This window comes from Cervus elaphus, chromosome 10 (assembly GCF_910594005.1).
Source record: "Cervus elaphus chromosome 10, mCerEla1.1, whole genome shotgun sequence".
Taxonomy (NCBI): Eukaryota; Metazoa; Chordata; class Mammalia; order Artiodactyla; family Cervidae; genus Cervus; species Cervus elaphus.
This window is the reverse complement of record NC_057824.1, coordinates 15,478,523-15,493,790: the sequence shown is the minus strand read 5'-3', so window position 1 is coordinate 15,493,790 and position 15,268 is coordinate 15,478,523. Positions and strand designations below refer to the sequence as shown.

General features: G+C 65.4%; 2 protein-coding genes across 3 annotated transcripts; both read left to right on the top strand.

Moving 5' to 3' along the window:
* The first annotated feature begins 174 nt into the window (after positions 1–174).
* Positions 175–3,356, top strand: RPUSD1 (RNA pseudouridine synthase domain containing 1). 2 transcript variants are annotated; one of them, XM_043915795.1, is made up of 6 exons: positions 175–325; positions 855–1,041; positions 1,120–1,243; positions 1,375–1,477; positions 1,631–1,732; positions 2,164–3,356. In XM_043915795.1, exons 2-6 carry the CDS (start codon positions 860–862, stop codon positions 2,577–2,579), a joined length of 927 nt encoding a protein of 308 aa, XP_043771730.1. In that variant the 5' UTR covers positions 175–325; positions 855–859; the 3' UTR covers positions 2,580–3,356. The 2 variants fall into 2 exon arrangements, with proteins under 2 accessions (XP_043771730.1, XP_043771731.1); XM_043915796.1 differs by lacking the exon at positions 175–325 and adding an exon at positions 333–511.
* A 108-nt stretch (positions 3,357–3,464) lies between these two features.
* LOC122702131 (mesothelin-like protein) lies at positions 3,465–15,104 on the top strand. The gene is made up of 22 exons (XM_043915625.1): positions 3,465–3,533; positions 4,241–4,540; positions 4,667–4,834; positions 4,885–4,991; positions 5,748–5,844; positions 5,942–6,134; positions 7,455–7,538; positions 7,587–7,811; positions 8,686–8,806; positions 9,846–9,966; positions 10,511–10,596; positions 10,712–10,838; positions 10,911–11,101; positions 11,358–11,448; positions 11,660–11,801; positions 12,151–12,338; positions 12,416–12,571; positions 12,648–12,775; positions 13,572–13,702; positions 13,786–13,880; positions 14,080–14,335; positions 14,716–15,104. The coding sequence occupies exons 1-22, from the start codon at positions 3,465–3,467 to the stop codon at positions 14,958–14,960; spliced, it is 3,321 nt and encodes a 1,106-aa protein (XP_043771560.1). The 3' UTR covers positions 14,961–15,104.
* Positions 15,105–15,268: the final 164 nt, after the last annotated feature.

The following is a 15,268-nucleotide window of genomic DNA, read 5'->3' as shown; positions in this document are numbered from 1 at the left end:
GGCGTGCCCGGCGGCGCTCTCCATTGGCCAGGAGGAAGGGCGGGGAGTGGGCGGGGCTGCGCGCGCACGCTGGGCGGGGCCGAGTCCTGACGCCAGAGGGGGAGCTGCGGGACCCGGGCGGCCTCCATTGGTCAGATGGACCGCCCGTCCGTGCCGTGGGCGGGGCGTGGGCGGGGCTGAGAGCGCAGGCCGGGCCCAGCCAGGCGCGCCTCTGTGGTCTGAGTTATTGCCCCGGGACCACTGGGCCACGAGGCGCGGGACGCGAGTGCGGGAACCAGGGACAGGCCACGGCATCGGGAGCCCGGACGGCGCAGCCCAGCTGCAGGTCGATCCCGGAGTGGGCAGGGGCACGGGAAGGATTTGCATCGGGAGTCCGCCGGGCACCCCTCCGCCGGTGTCCATGAGAGGAGGCGAGAGTTCCGCGGAGGGGAGCAGGGGGCGTCTCCGTGGGCTAGAGAGGGCCCCGTCTCCTGCTCTGTACCCGCCCCACTCAGGAAAAGGCCACTATCACGTGTGTGTGGCCCGCCTCGGGAAGAATCCGTGGGAGCGGGCTGGAGGGCAGGGCTGCTTATCCCCCCAGGCCCGGGTCTGGGCAGGACCGCCCCACAGCCAGAGTTCAGGGCACCACTAGCTTGCCTGCTCCTGGCCAGAGCCCCCAACCAGTAGACGCCCTGCTCATCCCACTCAGAGGTTGGGAGTGCAGGCACACGGTCGGTCTACAAGCTTACCTGACAGCGTCAGTGGCTTCAGACTGACGGCCCTGGGGAGCAGGGGTGTTCAGGCCAGGTGGGCAGGGCTGTGATGCGGGCTGGGCAGCCCGTAACCCCGCTCCACGCACTTGCCCCGCATTGCAGCCACCATGGAGCCAGGCAGTGTGGAGAACCTGTGTGTCGTATACCGGAGCCGTGACTTCCTGGTGGTGAACAAGCACTGGGACGTGCGCATCGACAGCAAAGCCTGGCGGGAGACGCTGACCCTCCAGAAGCAGCTGCGGCACCGCTTCCCGGAGCTGGCCGACCCCGACACCTACTACGGGTTCAGGTACCCACAGTGGCCTCCACCGGGGGTGGGGGAAGCAGCCCCCAACCCAGCCACCACTGAGCCTCAGCCCCATGCTAGGTTCTGCCACCAACTGGACTTCTCCACCAGCGGGGCACTCTGTGTGGCTTTGAACAAGGCGGCCGCAGGCAGTGCATACAGGTGCTTCAAGGACCGGCGAGTGACCAAGGCTTATCTGGCTCTGGTAAGGCCGGGCTGGTCCTTGGGGCAGGAGACTCCAACCCTCCGTCCACTTTGGTAGGCTGTGGATGTCAGGTGGGCTTCCCAGCAGTGGCGGGTGACCCCATGAGCAGCGTGTGACCCCCTGCCTGGCAGGTGCGGGGGCACGTCCAGGAGAGCCGGATGACCATCAGCTACTCCATCGGCAAGAACAGCACAGAAGGCCGGACCCACACCATGTGCATTGAAGGCACACAGGGTACGGAGGACAGGGGGTGGGGGAGCCAGGGACACAGCCGTCCAGTGGGGACCCTGGATGAGCTGGGGCAACCGGGGCACATGACCGGGCTGCGGTGGACTCAGCCCTGGAGCTGGCCCAGCCATCTCTCTGAACTTGCCTCGCTCCCCTCAGGTTGTGAGAACCCAAAACCAAGCCTCACAGAGCTGGTGGTCCTGGAACACGGGCTGTATGCAGGCGACCCAGTCTCCAAAGTGCTGCTGCAGCCCCTCACAGGTGTGTCCTGGATGTGTGCCCAGGGCCCCTGCTCCCTGCTGACCATGTCCTGCCTCAGCCTCTCCCGGCACAGGGCACCACAGTGTCCCCACCCTGCAGGGGAGGAACCTGCCCGGGAGCCCCCAGCATGCTGACCAGGCTCACTCCTGCCCCCCACGCAACCTCAGAGCCTACAGCTTCTTGCCCCATACGAGGTCTCTCTGGTCCGGGTTCTCACCTGACTGGGTGCTGCTTTGGCCCTGCCGTCACCAGCAGCGTCCCAGAAGCCGCTTATGTTTTGGGCTCTGACTTTGTGGCATGAAGCACAGGGAGGTCTGACGTCCTCAGGGGCTGCCTGAAGCTTCAGGGACAGCACTGAGCATGACATGAACGGGTTCGGGGTGGGCACGGGGCTGTACTCCCACCTGACCGGCCCCCTCTCCTCCCCAAAGGCCGGACGCACCAACTGCGCGTACACTGCCGCGCCCTCGGCCACCCCATCGTGGGGGACCTGACCTACGGCCAGGCCTCGGGCCAGGAGGACCAGCCGTTCCGTATGATGCTGCACGCTTTCTACCTGCGCATCCCCACGAGCACTGAGTGCGTGGAGGCCTGCACGCCCGACCCCTTCGTGCCCTCCCTCGACGCCTGCTGGAGCCCTCATACCCTGCTGCAGCCGCTGGACGAGCTCGTCCAGGTCCTGCGGGCCGCCCCGGACCCTGAGCCCTCAGAAGGAGGCCCCGGGCCCTGCAGCCCCTGCACGCCCCTGCCTGGGCCAGGCCGGCCCCCACCGCCCCCAGAGACAGAGGTGCAGCGGGCCTCCTGCCTGCAGTGGCTGTCGGAGTGGACGCTGGAGCCAGACAACTGAGAGCATCATGCTAGGATGGGGACAGCAGGCTGGAACCCTGCAGGACCGGGTTGCTGGTCAGAGCCCTGGACAGTCCCTGCAGTGGCCAGGCCTGGAGCCGGGCAGCTGCGACCGCAGAGGACAGGGCTCTTGGGCTGCAGGACCCACGCGGGCCTTTGTCCCAACACCGCTCTCCAAACAGCCTCAACAGCGCCTCCCTGGTTCTAGAGCCTCAGCTCCAGGGACTGACTTGTAGACGTGATTGGGGTCACCGTGCAAGAGGCAAAGCCAGGACCTGGGCCAGCCCCAGGTGGGCTCCTTCTGGCCCCCCAGCCCACCCCCCAGAGCACCCTGCTGCATACTGCTCTGCTTGGACCTCTGTGCCCACCACCCCCAACCTGGCTGGGTCCTCCATCTGCAGACCTCGACACTCCGCCCCCCGCCCCCTGTGCCAGGCTGGTCCTACCTTGTGCCTTCGCTTCTGCCAGATTCTGGGCCCCCCCCCCCACTCACATACTGAGCATCTCATGTGGAGGTGGGTGTGGGCCACACACGTGCCATCAGCCCCCCCAACCCCCACCACATGCCATTCCTGCAGGCCCGCCCTGAGCACTGCCCCATGGGGTCTTCCAGGCCTCTAGTTGCAGCCGCTGACTCCACCGCCTGCCTGACAGTCCCCAGGCAGGACCTCTGCTGGGAGCAAGGGGAGCCAGGCAGTCCATCCATCCTGACGACGCTGCCCAGCTGCAGCCCCAGCTGGGCTCTGAGGATGGAGAATAAATGCTCAGTGACAACCTGCAAGTGGCCATGAATGTGCCTGATGTGGGGGCTTTGGGGGGGCCTGGTCCCCCAGCCCCACCCCTGCACGGGGCAGACCTTTGCCCTAGGTCCCCAGCAGGGGTGAGGATGGACCTTGTGGTCCTGGCTGCTGACCTGCCCACCACCCCACATGCAGAGAACAGCCTGCAGCCCTGGGTGGGGGCTGGGCACAGAAGCTGGGTCAGCCGCATCCCTGGAGGACTCCCAGGCCCCCAGCCAAAAGCATCAGAGCATCCGCCAGGGCTCCCCATAGGGCTGCTGCCCAGAGTGCCAACCTTGGGAATTCCAACATCTCAGAATGCCACAGGGCAGGGGATGGGGGCAGGGGGCACGTGCATGGGCCTCCAGGCAGTTTGCGGTCACGCACCACATCACTGTGCCCACTCAAGCGAAGCCCCTCCTCCAGGCTGGCTAAGGCAGATAGGCCCCGTTGTGGGGCTCTGGGCTCAACCCACCTGTGATCACAGCGAGAGCTCAGCCAGGGTGGAGCCAGAGGCAGCTGCCTGCCCGAAGGGTCTCTGCAGAGACCCTGCCCCTGCTCCCTGTGCCTCCATCCCCTCATCCCTAACAGCACTGGGGGGGTCCACAGGGCAACAGCCTGCACAGACAGATGGCTACCGCGGTGGGCCAGCTCCAGCCTCCATCAGCCTGGAGTGGGATGGGATAGCCTCCCCTCCGTGCACTCCCAGCCCCTCTGTCCTCACCGAGGACGGCCCCTCCACCTCCCTCCCACTGCCTTCCCCCTCTGCCCTCCTCTCCCTGCCCACCTGCCACCCCCACCCTACTGTTTCCTCCCCTCCTTGGGCCCCTGCGGAGCCTCAGGGGCTGTGTGGGCCTGGCTGCCCTGAGCCCCTCACCCCCAGTGCAGGCTCCGCCCGCAGCCCCTGCTGGTGAGCGTCTGCGTGGAGGATGAAGATTGGTCCCTGAACGACTTGCCGCCAGCCCACCTAGCACAGGTTTCCGGCCCCTCCCCAGGCCCCCTTGTGGCCACAGCCGCTACGCCTCCTGGACACAGCTCAGCCATCACACCTGCTGCCGCCACAGGGGTCACTGCTGCCCCCGGCCCCTCACAACCTGTCCTGGGCCTGCAGTGGACTTTGAAAATCCCCCGGACACACCCTGTTGCTTCCCAGCTGCTGGCACCTGCCAGAGGGTCTGGGCCCGTAGGGGCTGCCGCTGAGCAGGACCATCCTGACAGCTTCCCTTGCAGGTGGCCTCCCTGCCCAGCTCAGGCGGGGCCACCCCAGAGCACCCCAGGGAGTGGCCAGGTCTCTGTCCTTGTGCCCCAGCGCCCCAGCGACTGGGCACCGTGGGGCATGTGGAGCTCCCTTTCCGTCTCCCTGGAGCACAGGTCCTGGACTCACAAGGGCGTTTCTCATGCCAGGACAGAGAATCGTTTTTCTCCAGCCGGCCGGCACCACCGCTGTCTGCCACCCTCAGATCCCAGGAAGCTGCTGGTGAGGCCAGGGGGCCAAAGGCTACCCCACCCCCTCCCTTTCGGAGCCAGGAGTTTGCCCCCACCCCTGCCCTCACCACCCACCACAGGGACGGGGGCACACAGCCACCGCCACGTGCCAGGCTCCAAGCCCTGCTTAGTGCCGAGGGGCCCGGGAGGTCAGTCAGGCTGGGGCCTGGGGCCAACCCTGATTGCTGGGCAGCAGGGTGGGACCTACTGGTGGGGAGGGCCTGGGGGAAAGCCAAGGGCACACAGGACCCACTGCAGAGCACAAGCCTGCTCGGGGACCAGGGGCTGAGCCTGCAGAGCAAGCGATAAGACAGATGGGAAGAGGGCGGGACTGGACAGACAGGCAGCCACAAAGGGCAATAAGGCAAGGTGGGAGGGTGGCAGGGCCCATGGGTGCCAGCTGCCCTGGAGATGCCCCATAGGCTAGCTTCTCCCCCTTGAGAGCCCCCCCCAGCCCCTCTGAGAGCCCCCAGGGCCAGATCTCGACCTGCTCCCTATGGGTAGCCTGCCCCCCACCACTGGCCCCTGGACTAAGGCCTCAGAGCCCAGACATGGGGTCCACCTGCCCATCTGCCCCCCACAGCCTACTGTGGGCAGCCCACAGCGGTCACACTCCAGGGGGCATGATGCTGGCAGCTCAGGAGCCCAACCCCGCCATTAGGGCCCAATCCTGCTCCCACTCACCTGCTTGGCCAGGCGGGCCTCAGTCTCCCCATCTGTAAAGCAGGCTGGTGGGGGCAGATCCCATGAGCAGCACATGGCAAAGCTGGGGACAGAAGGCCTGTCTGGAGCCCGGCACTTGCTGTGTTGCTGTGGTCATCTGTCCACCCGGGGCCTGGGGCGCCCTGGAGGCTGAGCCCACATAGGGCAGAGAGCATCTTCCTCCTGCACTCGCTGGCCTGTAGGGGGCGTCCTCCACCCAGCCTGGGCTCCGGAGTAGGTGGAAACCCCATCACCAAGCGACGACTGAGCGCTTCAGAGCTGACCGGCCAGACTCCAGGGGTCAGTGCTGGGGCCTAGAGTGAGATTGCCCACCTCCCATGGGGTCCACCCCCTGAACTCCACCTTCTACAGACTCTAGGTGTCACTGTTGGGCCAGCTGGACAGGGACTCACTGGGCAGCTTCCAGGAGGGACTGTCCCCACCAGCTCTGGGTGCCCTCCAGCTGTCGATGCTGTGGCTGGCCTTCCAGGGGCCGGGGAGTGGCCCTCAGCTGGTCCTTCCAACTGTCAGTCCCCCAGGGTCAGCGCCTCAGCTTGTACGTGGCTGGCTCGATGAGCACGTGGTCCTGGGTGAGCTGGCCCTGCCAAGCAGGGGCAGATGTAGTGAAAGCTGGAGGCCGGGCACCAGGCATGTGTGACCTGCATGGCTCTCCCATCAAAGCTGCCTGCACACCCTCCCTGCCCCACAGCGCACACAGGTGTGGACACACGTGGGAAGCTCTGCCCCAGTACCCACAGAACAGAAACACACCACACGTGTCACTCAACCCAGATACCACAGTGAGGCCACGTGTGCCTGAGATCCCTGCTGGAGACACACACGCACCTCCTGCACATGTATGCACGTAGATGTGTGTGCTCCTGGGGATACATAGACATGCATGTGTGCTCACCTGTGGATGCGGGCACACACGTCAAGTGCAGGTGCGCACATGTACAGATGCACACACCATCCTCAGGGCACGATCATGGCTGAGCCAGGCCCCCCCCCCCCCGCCGAGTGGGGAGGGATGTGTGCTGGACTGCTGCCAACCATGAGCTAAGCCTGCTGCTCCCATGGGGCTGGGGAGCAGGTGCCCGCTGTGCCCGGGGCCCCGAGGGGCTGACAGGGCAGTGTCACCTGGTACAGCCCCAGCCCCTCCCCACACATCTGCCTGGAGGGTGTTGCTGCCGGAGTGGGTGGCCGGCAGGGCAGGGTGCTGACGGGGCATGGAGGTGAGCAGAGACGTGGGCGCTCCCACCTCGCACCACCCCCGCGCTCCGAGACTCAGTTGCAGGGGCTGACCCCGAGTGGGCTGGGACCCTGTGTCTGGAGTCTACAGCATCCCTGTGTCCGACACCTGCCGTCTGGACCCTGAGCAGCCTCCCTCCAGGACAGACGGCATTCTTAGTGCTCAGGTGAGGGGCAGGGAGGGGCGGAAGCCACCACCCAACGGGCACACAGGGGCCCAGCTGTGAGTCAGGCCTCCTTGTGGCCCCGGGCAGGTAGCTGAGCCCCTCCGGGCCTCCATCTTGCCTCTATGTGGGGTGGTTACCTCCCCATCTTCTTCGTGCAGAGCCCAGAGGCCCGCAGGTGCCCCAAGCCGGCAGCCCATGCGTGGCCGTGGCCCAGGGACTGGCAATGTGGACCAGGCTCCCTGCCTCCGCCCCCACCCCAGGCCTGTTTTGGCCTCCACCATGGCCAGGGCACCCAGCAGGCTGCAGCATGGGTTGTGCCCGCGGCCAGCTCTCACTGGGCGTCCGAGATCTGGGAGGGGAAGGGGGCTCCCTGGGAGCCGGGTGTGGGGCAAAGCTGGGCGGCACCAGGGCAGGTCGGGGCCACCAGGTTTCTCCCAGCTGCTGCAGGCACTCACTGGGTCCTGGACGTCCACCACCCACCCCGCCCCCCAGAGCTGTCGAGAGATTTGTTCATGGGAGACACGGCAGCCGAGCCCACGGGTCCCCTGAGCCTGATCTGCGATAAGAAAGGCCCTGGTATCTGGCCTGGCTCCCCCACAGCCCCACCGCTCCCTTTTGTTCCAGAGACTCACTGTTTGTGGGTCGTGCCTGAGACACAGCTGCAGCCCAAGATTCGAGGTCCCCTGCCCCGTGTGACCCTGGGTGGTGACCTCCCCTCTGCAACCCCCTCCCCCAGCCTCACCACCTTCCGTCTCCTGTCCAGCTTGACCTGGACCCACTGCCTGCGACCCTGCTGCCTTCCTGCCAGGACGACCAGTGGGCACCACACAGCCATGGGCCCCAGAGCAGGTGAGATGACTCTCCCTCCCCATCTTGGGGGGCAGCGCCCACGGCTGGCTCCCGGGGGTGGCAGAACCACGCTCCCTCCTCCTGAGCCTCTACCTGGGGTCCTGCCCTGGGCCCACCACTGGACATCAGGGGAGCAAAGGGGGCGGCACAGATGGGACACTGGGCCGTGGGGACAAGGCAGGGGCAAGGGGGCCACGGCCAGGAAAGACTGAGCGACTGAGGACAGGAGGAGGTGGGCGCTGACCCATGTCCCCTGCTTGGGGGTCTTGGGGCTCCGAGTATGAGGGCAGAACCGCAGGGGTGGAGGGAGAAGGTGCACTCATGTGGACACTGCCGGGCCCGTGTGCAGGCCACCACATAGGTGTGCGCGTCACATGCCACCAGCCACACACGCACACACACTGTCACACGCACATACACACTGCCACACACACGTGTACACATCGTGACACACGTGTGTGCACACCGCCACACATGTATGTGCACACTGCCACACACATGCATAAACACTGTCACAACCGTGTGTACACACCGTCACACACGTGTGTACACGGCCTCACCAGTAGACACACAGATATACTGTGAGGGCACAAATGCCACCACAGACACGTACACCCCACCACACGTGTGGATACATCACCACACAGGTACGGGTACGCACGCGTACAGCACCAGACAGTAGACATACTGCCTCATACGCCCACCTGGTCAGAGGTGCCCAGCACGCTCAGGGCTGGGCCAGCGCACAGATGCCCAGCTCCCCAGGTGGCGCTCCCCAGTGTCGGGGCGGTCACAAGCCCACCCGGGATGCAGGGCCCTGGTAGACCCGCACGGGACGCTCCCGTACACGTGCGCGTGGCCTGTTCTGTTCCAGGTGCCCTGGTGAGCCCGGGCCTCGCCCTCCTGGTGTCACTCACTGCCCACTGCTCTCACCCCCAGGCCGAGGGCGCCTCCCAGGGAGGCCTGGACGCCAGCAGGGCCGACCTGTGGGCCAGGTGAGTGCAGGCTCTGTGTCCACAATCAGGTTTACTGCAGCAGATTCCCTGGGTGGGGGTGAGAAGGAGGGACCACCTCCAGGGTCTGCTCACGACGCCCGGGCATGGCCAAGCAGGAGAGGCCTGGCCCTGCCAGCCCAGGTCACTCGCTGGAGATGGCTCTGGGCCTCTGGTGTCCTGCACCAGAGTCACACCCACATGGCTGGGACAGGCCCCCTCCTCAGCCTGGAGACAGTCACTTCCTGTCCTGAGGCCTCTCAGTTTCCTTCTCTCCACCCCGAGTCTGGCTGCCCTCTCAGGCCCCAAACTGAGACCCGTCTAGGGGGTCCTCTGGTGGGGGTTGGAAGTCACTGGTCTGCCGCCATCAACAGACCGATCAACTGAACCACCAGGCAGGGCTGCAGGCCAAGCTGGACCAGTCAGGCCCTGGCTGTGGTCTCGCGAGACTTGACCCTTACAGGTCTTAGAGTCACACCACAAGGATGGCCTGGCTGTGGGCACCCAGCAGGTGCCCTCCAAACCCCCAGCCATCTTGGGGCCTCCGAGCCCTAAGCTCCAGAACTGGGTCCCTGGTACTGGGCCTCAGACCCAGAGCCTGGACAGGGGTCACTTTTTTTTTAATATTTATTATTTTTTAAAAATTTTATTTGGCTGTGCCGGGCCTCATTTGCAACATGCAGGATCTTCAGACTTCACTGAACACACAGGATCTCTAGTTGTGGCATATAAACCCTTAGTTGCAGCATACGGGACCTAGCTCCAACTAGGAATTGAACCGGAATCGAACCTGGGCCCCCTGTATTGGGAGTGTGGGGTCTCAGCCACTGGACCACCAGAGAAGTCTCTGGACAGGGGCTCCCTGTAAGCCCTGCTCATAGCTTGGAGCCTTGGCACCACAAGGGTGCCCTCGGGGGGGCGTCCACACCTCCTGCATCTCTCGCCCTCACCCCAAGTTGAGGAGTCTGACCTCCGTCCCGAAGGCTGCAGTCCGCGGCCCCCACTCCCTCTGCCCCTCACCGTCCGCCTCCTTTCCACCCAGTGCCAGCGCCTCCCTCCTGCAAGGCTTCTGGTGCCAGCCGGCCAGCCAGCTGTCCCGCGACCAACTTGCAGCTCTCATCCAGAGGATGGCAACACAACACGTCCTCCTCAGAGCCTGGCAGGTCAGCGGCGGCCACCACCAAGACTGCTTGGGGGTCGAGGGCAGGGGTGGACTCCCTGGAGAAGGGCCCCAGGGACAGGCAGGAAGGGATGCGTCCCTAGCAGGGGGCCCAGGCAGCACAAGGCTAGGATTGTGGGGTCAGGATGCAGGGTAGTTCTCCTGGAGCGCGAGAGCCACTGCGCCGACAGTCTTATTATGAAATTAATATAAAATCAGTAATACATTTGAAATGACCTGAGGAGAACGGGACAAGATGTCCAGGCGGGGGTGGTTTGGGTAAGTGGACCCTAAGGAAGCCACCATGGTGGGGAGGGGACCTTAGGCTGGTGTTCCCTGTCCTGAGGCCGGTTCTCACCTGGAGGTGGATGCAGGAAGAGGAAGACGGGAAGTCAAGTGACAGAGAGCCGCCAGGCAGGAGGAGGGGTCAGTGGACACGGGACGGGGGCTGAGAGGTGGGTGGGGGCTCCAGGGAGGTCCCAGTCAGAGCAGAGGGCCCAGGAGAGCCCAGACCACACAGCGAGTGACACGCCGCCCGCCGTGCCCAGCTCAGCTGCCTGGCCAACCTGGCCGCCCGACAAGGCCTCCAGGGCGACTTCGAGCTCCACCCCCCTGACCTGCTGCTCTTCTACAAGTGAGTGCCCTTCCCACCCGGCACCCAGCCGTGTGGGCTGAGCACCCTCCCGGGGACACCGTCACTCGGAGGGCTCCCCGTCTGCCCTCCCAGTGGCCCCCCAACCTTTCCGCAGCCTGACACAGGTGGAGGAAGCGGACTGCCGGGCCTTCACCCGCCGTGCTGCCCAGGGAGACACAAAGCTGCTGGCCAACCTGCCCGACCAGAGGGCCGCCCTGCAGCACAGGGCCCTGGCCTGCCTGGTAGGTGCCATGGGCCGGCCGGCCAGGTGATGGGCTGTGGGACCAGGCTCGAGCTGACCTACTATCCTGCAGGGAGGGCCCCAGCCAAGGCTCAGTGCCTCCGACCTGCTGCTCCTCGGGGTCCTGGTGTGTGACATGGACGCTTCCAGCATCGCGGCCGCAGACCCCCATGTGCTGCAGAACCTGCGGCACTGTCCCCGGCTCACCGCTGCCCAGCAGGCTGCCCTCAACAGGCTGCTGGCCAGTGGCAGGACCGTCCTCGGGTGGGTGGGGGCCCCTCCCTCCCTCCTGCAGATGAGAGAAGAGGCAGCCTGGGGGTTGGTGTTCACAGCCCCACTGACCTCCAAGTCCAACCCAGCTCACACCCCACCCTGACCCTGCAGCCCACGGGGTACCCAGAGGCCTGGGGTGGGAGCGTCCGCTGGGCGAGCCCTGGGAATAGCACCCGGGGAGAGCAAGCTGCCTGAGGGGGTCCGGGTGCTGCTCAGGACCCAACTCAGAGCCCCATTTGCACACCAGGCACCCTGGCTCCTGGAACCTGGAGGGGCTGCAGGCTCTGGGACCCTTGGCCTCATACATCAGCCCTGGGCTGTGGATGCAGCTGCAGGAGGTAGGACAATGCCCCAGGCGGGGTGATGGGGGGAAGGGGGATCCAGCCGAACTTCCACCAGCCTGTCCAGCCCTAAGGGCCGGCCTGCAGCCACTCTGATACCCAAGTGGTGTCCCCAGTCGCTCCCCGTCATGGAGTTTCTGTCTGAGGGGAAGGAGAAGGGAAGATGTGGCCCTCCCCAGGGTGTGGACTCTCCAGGCCCGCCCGCCAGGCCGTGGGCCTGGACTTCTTCCGCAGCATAGTGGCCGCATGCCGGGCAGGGCAGCTCAGGCAGCGTGATGCCAGGCGCTTTGTTACCAACTTCCTCGAGGCCAAGTCCAAGGCAGTGTCCTCACCGTCCAAGCGGGACACAGGTCAGTGTGGCCACCATGGTCTGGGGATGCTGCGTCCCCCTCTGCTCGGGTTTCTCATCCTGCGGTGGGGGCCCCAGAGGCAGGGCACCCTCTGCCTGAACCTCCTGAGCTTGGCCAGGGCCTGCATCCTGGCCGGGGGGAGTGGTCAGAGTCTGGTGGGGCTGGTTTGGGCATTGAGATTAAGGTCAGGGTTGACTCAGCCTAGTCTCGGCCAAGTTTTCAGCTAGGAGTCAGGCTTGGAAAGAGTCAAGGTTAGGAGTGAGGTGGGGCCCAAAGTCAGCAGTGGTGACCAGCTCAGGCAGAGGCTGACCAGCTGGGTCCTAAACACCCACACCCCACCATACCACAGGGAGACCCTGCGTCCGTGGCAACATCACTGCGGCCACCCTGCACGACGACCTCTTCCTGGTGCGCTACGACTGCGGGCAGCTCGAGTCCTGCCTGGGCAGCCGCGTGCTCAGAGCCAACCTGGACCCCCTGCTGCAGCACCCGCTGCCCGCCGAGTGCCAGCAAGTCGTCAAAGCTAAGCTAGCTAGGGTGTGCCAGAGCCCAGCGGTGGGAGGGGGTGGGGGGTAGGCCGTGTGGCCTAACCACCACCTGCCGCCCACCTGCAGGTCTACCCGGGCGGAGTCCCTGAGGAGCAGCTGCGGCTCATCCCCTCGCTGGCCTACCTCTACTCCCTCTCGGAGATTGGCCAGTGGCACATCACGTCCAAGGACACAGTCGTGACCCTGCTGGCCCCAGACGGGGCCCTGGAGAACCAGACAGAGGTGAGAGTGGGTGGGGGTGTGGTGTGCGGGAGACCCTCGCTGATCCTGGCCTTGCTGACTCCAACCTTGCCTGCAGGCCATCCTGCAGAAGTTCCTGGACCACAATGGCACCATCACTGGTGCGCTGCTCGTGGCCATTGGGGGCTCTCGCCTCTGCTGGATGAGCCCCCGGCAGATCCAGGCCATCCGGCCCTCAGAGTTCCGGTGAGCCCCCCTCAGAGTTCCGGTGAGCCCCCGTCAGAGTTCCCGCCCCCACCTCCCGCCTCCACTCCTCAGCCAAGGCAGGCTCAGGTGGGGGCCCAGATCAGGCCATCCGAAGTCACCAGCTTCCCATGGCTGCAGTGACAAAGGTTTACAAGCAGAGTGACTGAAAGCAGCAGAATCATGTCCTCTCAGTCTGGAGGCCGGAAATCTGAAATCCAGGTGTCAGCAGGGCCGTGCTCGCTGTGAGACCTGAAGGGGCGGCTCCTTCCTCCCCTCCCAGCTTCGGGGGCCCCATCACCCCATCTCTGCCTCCCTGTGCATACATTCCCTTCTTCAGACACCAGTCATTAATTTAGGGCCCACCTAAGTCAGTGTGTGCCGACTCATTGGAAAAAACCCTGATGCTGGGAAAGGTTGAGGGCAGAAGAAGGGGACGACAGAGGATGAGATGGCATCACCGACTTGATGGACATGAGTCTGAGCAAACTCTGGGAAATGGTGAAGGACAGGGGAGCCTGGCGTGCTGCAGTCCATGGGGTCACCAAGAGCCCGACACGACTCAGAGACTGAAGAATTAAGTCAGGGTGACCGCATCTTAATCTGATTACGTGTACAAACAGGAAAGACCCTATCTCCAAATCAGGTCACACTATGAGGTTCTTGGTGCACCTGCGTCCACACTACGGAGCCCAGTACCGAGGGCAAGGGGAAAGCCGTGGTTTGGGATGAGAGGGCGGGACCGGTGACCCAAGTGGAGGGCCCCTGGCCTGCCCACGAGCCGCGCCCCCTCCCCCAGGCTGGCCGGGGCCCTGGACATCTCCTCCTGCCCTCAGACCCGCAAGAACGTGCTCTTTGACAAGGCCCGCGAGGCCTTCGCCAGCGCCAGCACCACGGACACCTACTACCGCTTCATGCGGCCCTACCTCGGTGAGACCCGGGCCGGGGTGGGGCCCGCCTCCCAGAAGCCCCGCCCCTCTATGCCCCGCCCCTCACCGCTGCCACGCCCCTAGGCGGTGCCCCCGTGGAGGAGCTGCGGCACCTGGCCCAGGCTAACGTCTCCATGGACATCGACACCTTCACCAACCTGAACCCCCGAGTGCTGCAGGTGGGCGGGGGCTGCCCGTCAGGGGGAGTCGGGGAGCCTTAGGTCACGGTCTGCAGGCCCCAACACCCCAAAGTCTGAGGTGTGCAGAGAGTGGGGCCCCAGCTCACTTCAAGGCGTTTCGCAGGGTCTTACCACGCCCGCCTCCGGCCAAGCGCTGACCCCGCCCTTTCCCTCCTCCACCCCTCACTGCCCCCCTCAGAGCCTGAGCGTGGGCAACGTGACGACGCTGCTGGGTCCGAACGTGGGGGACTTGCAGAAGGCTCGGAGCCACCCTATCATCAGCTCCTGGCTCCGCAGCCTCAATCGGTCAGCCCTGAGCGAGCTGGGCCTGGATACGGGCCCCACCGGCCCCACCAGCCCTGCCCACTCGACCACTGGGACGCCCAGCACCACCCTCTGGACGCGCCATCAAGCCCCCACCTCAGAAGGGCCTGGGAGCACCGCCCCCAGCTCGGGTACCCTGCACCCACCCTCCTCCCCCAACCCCGACACCACTCCCGGCTTCTCCTCTTGCGCCCCATCTCATTCTCTGCTGGCGACGCTTCCCATCTGCCTCCTTGGGCCACACATGGGTGACACTGACTTAGCCCTGCATTGCCTGCTGAGTTAGTGAAGACACGGTCACCTCCCCAGACCTGCTGAGCAGCAGAAAGTGGAGGATGGGGCAGCTCTGAGGTCCCCGCTGGGGCTCAGAAGAGCGGCCCTACCTGGGGGTCCTCACTGCTCTTCCCCACCCTCGGGGACGGTGGGAGGTGTGGACCCAGAGCCTGGGACGCAGGGCAGCCTGGGAGCTCCCAGCTGGACTGAAGGTGCTCTCTCCGTGTCCTACCTGCAGGCAGCCCACCAGCCCACCTGGGGTACCTGCCCCTGGCTATGGCCCTGCCCGCAGGCCTCCTATGGCTGCTCTATGGAGGCACGCCAAGGCCCAGCTGGGGCCACCCGCAGGGGATCTGCAGCATGGTGGAGGACTGCACTGCCCCAGCTCCACATGCAGGAGAACAGGGGTTGGCACGTGGAGCTGGACGCCTGCCTAGACCAAGATGCAGGCCCCAGGGAGCCTGGCCACATCCTCCATCCTAGGGGCCTGAAGGGCCAGTCCCTGCCTACACCCAGCTCCCAGGACCTGGAGCCAGAGGGAGGGCCTGGGCCTGGGGTCACTGCCCCGGCCGGTGAGGAAGACGCTGCCCCTGTGCGCAGGCTTCTTCTGTGGACTGGCTTGGCCAACTGACTGAATAAAGAACAAGCTGATCTTCCCGCCTGTGTCCCTTTGTTCTGGGCCTGAGGAGGGACAGAGCCCCTCTCAGCTGGGATCAGGACTCCAACCTGCCATCTCCTGGGGCAGTTGTGTCACCAGAAGCCACCTGGAGCATTGGCCTGGACTAGGGGGA

What these genes read in the sequence shown, in the direction of transcription:
- LOC122702131 (XM_043915625.1), top strand. Translation starts at nt 3,465, where the DNA reads ATGGACCTTGTGGTCCTGGCTGCTGACCTGCCCACCACCCCACATGCA. An exon ending in TGACCGGCCAGACTCCAGGG is followed by an intron (nt 5,845 to 5,941) that starts GTCAGTGCTGGG and finishes CTGTTGGGCCAG; the next exon opens with CTGGACAGGGACTCACTGGG. An exon ending in CCCTGGAGAACCAGACAGAG is followed by an intron (nt 12,572 to 12,647) that starts GTGAGAGTGGGT and finishes CCTTGCCTGCAG; the next exon opens with GCCATCCTGCAGAAGTTCCT.
- RPUSD1 (XM_043915795.1), top strand. Translation starts at nt 860, where the DNA reads ATGGAGCCAGGCAGTGTGGAGAACCTGTGTGTCGTATACCGGAGCCGT. An exon ending in GACACCTACTACGGGTTCAG is followed by an intron (nt 1,042 to 1,119) that starts GTACCCACAGTG and finishes GCCCCATGCTAG; the next exon opens with GTTCTGCCACCAACTGGACT. An exon ending in CCAAGGCTTATCTGGCTCTG is followed by an intron (nt 1,244 to 1,374) that starts GTAAGGCCGGGC and finishes CCTGCCTGGCAG; the next exon opens with GTGCGGGGGCACGTCCAGGA.